The 8,697-nt window shown below is 42.5% G+C and overlaps 1 protein-coding gene across 3 annotated transcripts in view; it reads left to right on the top strand.

Annotated features, from left to right (window-relative positions):
- LOC134352889 (MICOS complex subunit MIC27-like) overlaps positions 1-7,483 on the top strand; it is a 63,999-nt gene extending 56,516 nt beyond the window's left edge. For all 3 annotated transcript variants that reach the window (XM_063060469.1, XM_063060468.1, XM_063060467.1), the window contains 2 exons: positions 4,710-4,824; positions 5,392-7,483. In XM_063060469.1, the coding sequence (XP_062916539.1) occupies positions 4,710-4,824; positions 5,392-5,480 (204 nt within the window). In that variant the 3' untranslated portion in view covers positions 5,481-7,483. The remainder of the gene's footprint in view (positions 1-4,709; positions 4,825-5,391) is intronic.
- The last annotated feature ends 1,214 nt before the right edge of the window (positions 7,484-8,697 follow it).

Genomic DNA, 8,697 nt, shown 5'->3' on the forward strand with positions numbered 1-8,697 from the left:
GCCTGTCCAATCCCTTTAGGATCTTATACGTTTCAATCAGATCCCCCCTCAATCTTCTAAATTCCAACGAGTACAAGCCCAGTTCATCCAGTCTTTCTTCATATGAAAGACCTGCCATCCCAGGAATCAATCTGGTGAACCTTCTTTGTACTCCCTCTATGGCAAGGATGTCTTTCCTCAGATTAGGGGACCAAAACTGCACACAATACTCCAGGTGTGGTCTCACCAAGGCCTTGTACAACTGCAGTAGTACCTCCCTGCTCCTGTACTCGAATCCTCTCGCTATAAATGCCAGCATACCGTTCGCCTTTTTCACCGCCTGCTGTACCTGCATGCCCACTTTCAATGACTGGTGTATAATGACACCCAGGTCTCGTTGCACCTCCCCTTTTCCTAATCGGCCACCATTCAGATAATAATCTGTTTTCCTATTTTTGCCACCAAAGTGGATAACTTCACATTTATCCACATTAAATTGCATCTGCCATGAGTTTGCCCACTCACCCAACCTATCCAAGTCACCCTGCATCCTCTTAGCATCCTCCTCACTGCTAACACTGCCACCCAGCTTCGTGTCATCCGCAAACTTGGAGATGCTGCATTTAATTCCCTCATCCAAGTCATTAATATATATTGTAAACAACTGGGGTCCCAGCACTGAGCCTTGCGGTACCCCACTAGTCACCGCCTGCCATTCTGAAAAGGTCCCGTTTATTCCCACTCTTTGCTTCCTGTCTGCTAACCAATTCTCCACCCACACCAATACCTTACCCCCAATACCATGTGCTTTAAGTTTGCACACTAATCTCCTGTGTGGGACCTTGTCAAAAGCCTTTTGAAAATCCAAATATACCACATCCACTGGTTCTCCCCTATCCACTCTACTAGTTACATCCTCAAAAAATTCTATGAGATTCGTCAGACATGATTTTCCTTCCACAAATCCATGCTGACTTTGTCCGATCATTTCACCGCTTTCCAAATGTGCTGTTATCACATCCTTGATAACTGACTCCAGCAGTTTCCCCACCACCGACGTTAGGCTAACCGGCCTATAATTCCCCGGTTTCTCTCTCCCTCCTTTTTTAAAAAGTGGGGTTACATTAGCCACCCTCCAATCCTCAGGAACTAGTCCAGAATCTAACGAGTTTTGAAAAATTATCACTAATGCATCCACTATTTCTTGGGCCACTTCCTTAAGCACTCTGGGATGCAGACCATCTGGCCCTGGGGATTTATCTGCCTTCAATCCCTTCAATTTACCTAACACCACTTCCCTACTAACATGTATTTCGCTCAGTTCCTCCATCTCACTGGACCCTCTGTCCCTTACTATTTCTGGAAGATTATTTATGTCCTCCTTAGTGAAGACAGAACCAAAGTAATTATTCAATTGGTCTGCCATGTCCTTGCTCCCCATAATCAATTCACCTGTTTCTGTTTGCAGGGGACCTACATTTGTCTTTATCAGTCTTTTCCTTTTTACATATCTATAAAAGCTTTTACAGTCCGTTTTTATGTTCTCTGCCAGTTTTCTCTCATAATCTTTTTTCCCCTTCCTAATTAAGCCCTTTGTCCTCCTCTGCTGAACTCTGAATTTCTCCCAGTCCTCAGGTGAGCCACTTTCTCTGGCTAATTTGTATGCTACTTCTTTGGAATTGATACTATCCCTAATTTCTCTTGTCAGCCACGGGTGCACTACCTTCCTTGATTTATTCTTTTGCCAAACTGGGATGAACAATTGTTGTAGTTCATCCATGCAACCTTTAAATGCCTGCCATTGCATATCCACCGTCAATCCTTGAAGTGTCATTTGCCAGTCTATCTTAGCTAATTCATGTCTCATACCTTCAAAGTTACCCCTCTTTAAGTTCAGAACCTTTGTTTCTGAATTAACTACGTCACTCTCCATGTTAATGAAGAATTCCACCATATTATGGTCACTCTTACCCAAGGGGCCTCTCACGACAAGATCACTAATTAACCCTTCCTCATTGCTCAAAACCCAGTCCAGAATAGCCTGCTCTCTAGTCGGTTCCTCGACATGTTGGTTCAAAAAACCATCCCGCATACATTCCAAGAAATCCTCTTCCTCAGCACCTTTACCAATTTGGTTCACCCAGTCTACATGTAGATTGAAGTCACCCATTATAACTGCTGTTCCTTTATTGCACACATTTCTAATTTCCTGTTTAATACCATCTCCGACCTCACTACTACTGTTAGGTGGCCTGTACACAACTCCCAGCAGCGTCTTCTGCCCCTTAGTGTTACGCAGCTCTACCCATATCGATTCCACATCTTCCCGGCTTATGTCCTTCCTTTCTATTGCGTTAATCTCTTTTTTAACCAGCAACGCCACCCCACCTCCCCTTCCTTCATGTCTATCCCTCCTGAATATTGAATATCCCTGAACGTTGAGCTCCCATCCCTGGTCACCCTGGAGCCATGTCTCTGTGATCCCAACTATATCATAATCATTAATAACAATCTGCACTTTCAATTCATCCACCTTATTACGAATGCTCCTTGCATTGACACATAAAGCCTTCAGGCGCTCTTTTACAACTCTCTTAGCCCTTTTTAATGCTTGCCCTGGATTTGTCGGCCTGCCACTTTTACTTTTCCCCTTTGTACTTTTTGCTTCTACGCTCACTTTACACCCCTCTGTCTCTCTGCACTGGTTCCCATCCCTCTGTTGTGAACTAACCTCCTCACACCTAGCCGCTTTAATTTGATTCCCACCCCCCAACCATTCTAGTTTAAAGTCACCTCAGTAGCCCCCGCTAATCTCCCTGCCAGGATATTGGTCCCCCTAGGATTTAAGTGTAACCCGTCCTTTTTGTACAGGTCACACCTACGCCAAAAGAGGTCCCAATGATCCAAAAACTTGAATCCCTGCCCCCTGCTCCAATCCCTCAGCCACGCATTTATCCTCCACCTCATCGCATTCCTACTCTCACTGTCGCGTGGCACAGGCAGTAATCCCGAGATTACTACCTTTGCGGTCCTTTTTCTCAACTCCCTTCCTAGCTCCCTATATTCTTCTTTCAGGACCTCATCCCTTTTCCTACCTATGTCATTGGTACCTATATGTACCAGGACCTCTGGCTCTTCACCCTCCCACTTCAGGATATCTTGGACACGATCAGAAATATCCCGGACCCTGGCACCAGGGAGGCAAACTACCATCCGAGTCTCTGGACTGCGTCCACAGAATCGCCTATCTGACCCCCTTACTATCGAGTCCCCTATCACAACTGCCCTCCTCTTCCTTGCCCTACCCTTCTGAGCTACAGGGCCAGACTCTGTGCCGGAGGCAGGGCCACTGTCGCTTCCCCCGGGTAAGCTGTCCCCCCCAACAGTACTCAAACAGGAGTACCTGTTGTTAAGGGGCACAGCCGCCGGGGTACTCCTCATCACCTGCCTTTTCCCCTTCCCTCTCCTAACCGTGACCCACTTGTCTGCCTCCCGTGGCCCCGGCGTGACCACCTGCCTTCCACTCCTCTCTATCACCTCCTCGCTCTCCCTGACCAGACGAAGGTCATCGAGCTGCAGCTCCAGTTCCGTAACGCGGTCCCTTAGGAGCTGCATCTCGATGCACTTGGCGCAGATGTAGACGTCCGGGAGGCTTGGAGACTCCAGGGCCTCCCACATCCGACACCGAGAACAGCAAACTGCCCTCACAGTCATAATGCCCCTCTCCTCAAATAGCAACAGAAAATGAATGTCAAACCTTCCTCGCCTCGCCCGCTTCCACCTAAGCCCGTTGAGCCGAAGCCCTTAAGTCTTCACTCTGCTCCCGGCTCACTCCGCCGCCCGCAAACTACGCTGCCCGCTCTATGAGGCTTTGTTCCTTTTAAATCTGCCGCGCTGCACTGCCCGACGTCACACGCCTGCGCAGTCCCGCCTCTCAGAAAGCCGTTGGAGAAAAAAAAATAACGAAAATTTCAAAAATCTCTTTCTCGGCACTCCCACTCAGACTCTCAGACTCCTTCTTCGAATCAAATCCGAAGCAGGATGTCTGCCCTTTTAAATCTGCCGCGCTGCACTGCCCGACGTCACACGCCTGCGCAGTCCCGCCTCTCAGAAAGCCGTTGGAGAAAAAAAAATAACGAAAATTTCAAAAATCTCTTTCTCGGCACTCCCACTCAGACTCTCAGACTCCTTCTTCGAATCAAATCCGAAGCAGGATGTCTGCCCTTTTAAATCTGCCGCGCTGCACTGCCCGACGTCACACGCCTGCGCAGTCCCGCCTCTCAGAAAGCCGTTGGAGAAAAAAAAATAACGAACATACATGATATCTATTTTTTAAAAAAGCATGAACAAATCATGACATGCATAACAGTGGTGGTGATGTTTTCTCGATTATAGTCTGTAGCTCTAGTTGTGTACTGGATATGAAAATGGGGTGCAAGTGCTGAAGCTCATCTTGGGCCAAGTCGGGACACAGACGTGTAAAATCAAGTTGTGCTTGACCAAGATTGTGGGAGCTGTGTGGTGATATCAGACATAAAACAGCTCATCTGCCAGGATCTGAACTAGTCAGTTTTATTATGTCAGTTTGACCACCAAACAAAATGCCCATTGTGTACAGTTTGACGAAGTTAACTTTTGTTAATCAAGAATTATTGAACTGGTGTTGAAAAATTCTGCTTGAAAATGGGTGCTGCGTTTTTGTTACAGGTTTATTAATTTTTCCTTTTCAGGTCACTAAAAGACAGACAAACTCAGAGAAACTTGATCGATTAGGAGACAATTACCCTGCACTGGCGGAGAATCAGCAGCCGACAATATCAGAAATTGTTTTTCTACCAGCAGAAGGTACTGATCACCTTTTTTAACCACTCTCAACCATTTCAGATTATCAACCTGCTCTTCAACATAGAATTGTGTGTAGTCAGTGTTGGGACAGTTATTATTTTTATAAATACAAATTTCCCTTTCCCTATAGTCTGTTCGCTTCCTTTTCCCATTTGCATGCATTTGCTTTCTATTTCTTTCTGTGTATCTCCTCCCCTCCCTTTTTAGTGCTGCTCACCCAGTAACTCAGACAATGTGACTGTTCAGACAGCAAGATCAAACCATCTCACAGATAATCTACTATATTACTTTTACATTGTAGCTTGTTCAATGCTAAATGTATGGTTGTATCAATCTGAGTCAGTTTGAGGCTAATTGTTCTCAGGCCAGTTAAATATCAGACTGGAGTTTATTTAATATCTTTTTCAAGGATAATGTTTGAAAATGTTGAAAAATACCATTTCCACACTAGAAATAGCACCTTTTGATTCACCTTTTTTCAATTGTCAGGAACCTTTTCCTGTGCTTTTACAAAATATGTTTTAGAAATCTAGCATAAAGTAATGCTCTTTTTTTTTAATACAACAGAAAAACTCATGAATCCACTTGATCCTAATTTGCTAGACCACGGTCAGGCAAATCCTGAAGATACAGACTTATACAGCACTCGAAGTTAAGGGCCAAGACTACTACATAAATTTGCAATTTATAGTGTTTGAATCTGTTGGTATTGTCTAAGTTCATAAATTTAGAGAATCAAATTATACCTTTTATGCTAATATGTTGTTACTTTATTGTATGGTGCCTATTTATTTGTATCTCTGATTTTTTTGAAGAAGTGTTCATAATCCTGTCTCTTGCTTAAAATTTTTTGTGTTCAATTTACAATTGTAATAAATACACAAGCTTGTTTTCTGTCTACTCTACACATTCGTAAAGCAATTGGCTACATCTAGAAAATAGAACAGCGATTGTTTACTTTTCTATTTGCAAACTTAATCCCCCTCCATTCTCCTCTACTTTGAATAAAATGCAAAAAGCATCATTAAGATTAAGATCATATAATTTACTGGACTAATATTACAATATTGGCTCTCTTGTCCTTATACCACATGTCTTACCTCCAAGCTTGGATCTTTCTCTAGTTTCCCTCCCACATCACTTCATCATCTGTCCTTGGCACCCATGAGAATTCCCCCCTTGCCCCATTTTCATGAAACAGCTGAATGTTTTGAATTTCCTTCCCAAACTTAAAGTTCACTGATATTGTTAACAACGCTGTCCTTGTGGGTGGCTTTGAATTTCTTTAAATCTATCAATGTCTCCCTTCTCAAAAATCCACTCCTTGCATTTAATTAAAACATCATCTTGTACAGCATCAAAGATGTGTTTTTGATTTCTGAATACGGGTCTCTGTTCCATCACTACACCCGCGCGCAGAATGAGCTTGACAAAACCTGTCTATCTCATAAGAATGGCTTTCTGCTTACAATCAGAAAACAAACTTACTTTGATATAAATCTTAACATTTCACTGCATTGGGGGAGGTTGTGCCTGAATTGGCTGTTTTATGATTGCTATTCATTTGGTCTTGGTCTTGCATTGAGAATCCACTGCAAAATTAGTATGCATTGTAATTGGAAGTTGCAGTTGTTCGAAAGTATTTAGTATTCACTATTATTTCAGTAAATCTTGTGATTTATTAGTACAACATGAAATGAGCTTTTAACATCCCCGCACATTTGTCAAAGGAACACATCAGGAATCCTATGCACTAGTTAAAAGATGGAATTTCTCAGGACCCAAGGAATTAACATGCCAAAGTAAATACAAATACAAGGCAAAGGAAGAATTTAGAAATACTAAAAGGAAATGGTTAAAGAGTGGCTTACATATTTTGTCTCCAGTTTTATAAGCGCAACAGCCAGGTCCTTAAGCTGGTATACTCTGACTTTGTCAAATATTTTTGATATTTATGGTTTTTCCGTAAGAGGGAAGACATTATACTAACTTGTCATGTAATCCTAGATTCAGATGTCAATGTTGTGATTCCATCATTGTGGATAAAGCAGCTACTTTGTGTAAAATATCCACTGCATAATGGTTGGTGACAATAAATTTAGTTCCTAATCCGCGTTTTGAATTTGTTGTCATTTCATGTAGGCACATTAACCTGTGATGTAAAGGGTTCAGTGTGTGTTTTGTCTGAGAACATGAAATACAAAACTGTTGGAAACAACACCCAAGGTATTGCTTGCAATAGATTGGAACTTGCACAACATTGCCAATTTTGCTTTTAGCATCTCAAGAGTTGAAGAGAGTCATCTACATGAGGAGGGTTGGTCTGCATTGAGGTGTGTTTTTGGCTTTGGGGTCATAATGTGAATCTGGAGTGCTCAGAGAGTGCCTCTTAGGCCTGGATTTCATTGGATCTGAAAGATTCCCAGTTAGATTTGCTTACCTCTGAAAACTTTGTGTGAACACAGCAGTCCTACTGTTGGCAGAACTGGATTGGACTCTGGTATGGGACAGTCCAGCAGGCAGTGGGACGAAGGACAAGTGACCAAGGCTGAGACCCCAGGGACTTTATAAACCTACTTCCATCCTAAATTACTCAAAATATTCTAATGACATAAAATGACCACAAGGTTACAGTTTTTAAATGTTGCTCACTTTAGCACCATTGAAGTTTGAAAATGAGGTTCATTGTTTGAAGTCATATTGACAAATCGGTGGTGTATGGCAAGAAAAGTTCTTAGTGTTATTTATTACTATTTATTTTTTTTTTCTTTTTATATTTGCACATTGGTTGTTTATCCATCTTTATGTGTAGTTCTTCCTTGAATCTTTTGTATTTCTTTGTATTTACTCTGAGTGCCCACAATAAAATGAATCTCAGGGTAGTATATGGTGACATTATACGTACTTTGAATATTGAATTTACAGTTTGGCACCTTCAAACTAACGTTGTTTGTTTAAAACAACTAAAATTACCCATTGATAAGATCAGCGGCCAAGAATGCAGAATGTTCATGATGTTTCATTTATATAATTCATAGTATTCATTTTCAAATATGGTCTACACTACTTACAAATGTACAAAAAAAAGGAAATAAAATAGTTAGGAAATGGGTGGTTGAATGGTCGTTCCAAATTGGTCATACACTGATAGTGAAGGTGCTGGGATTACAACTTGCTCCAGAAGGTGAAGCAAGACAGGGTGAATACTAGTTGTCTCTGAGCTCTTAGTTCTTGCTTGAACTTTGAACTATGATCAGTGTTTGCTTAAATCTGTTTTCTTCAGTAAGGCCTTGCATCTGGCTACACCAAGTCAGATAATATTTGCTTGAATCTGTTTTCTCTGGTAAGGCCTTGCATCTGGCTACACACAAATGAGGTCATCCATGAAACTTCTACCCAATTTCTGGATACAGTCAAGATGGAGCTAGCAAACAATGCAACCCACAGCGATGTCCTGCAGACAGTTCAGGAAACTACTCCTAAGCTGTGTGCAATGGGAACCTGTGATTTACATTTTGCTGGTGTGTTTTTGGGCCAGCTGAGCGATCTGGTACTTTTTTGTCAACGAGAGAGTTTGGTGAGGTTTGGGGCAAAGTGTGTGGCCTAGAAGCCTGAAGGTGAGGCGTGAGGCCACAATCAACTCCATTGCTTCTCTCTAATTAGGGCGTCAAGCAAGGTTGAAGTTGATAAGGACAAGAGGGGAGGACGGGCAGGTGTTTGGCTTCGTTTGCCTGTGTTTGACCAGTCATCAATGTCCCTATCTAAGAGTTTTTTTAAATGCCCCTAATGTATCTACCTCTGCCACCACACCTGGCAGGGTGTTCCACACACCTACTACTTTCTGTGTAAAGAATTTACCTCTGACGTTCCTCC

Source organism: Mobula hypostoma, chromosome 10 (assembly GCF_963921235.1).
Source record: "Mobula hypostoma chromosome 10, sMobHyp1.1, whole genome shotgun sequence".
In the NCBI taxonomy this organism is placed as follows: domain Eukaryota; kingdom Metazoa; phylum Chordata; class Chondrichthyes; order Myliobatiformes; family Myliobatidae; genus Mobula; species Mobula hypostoma.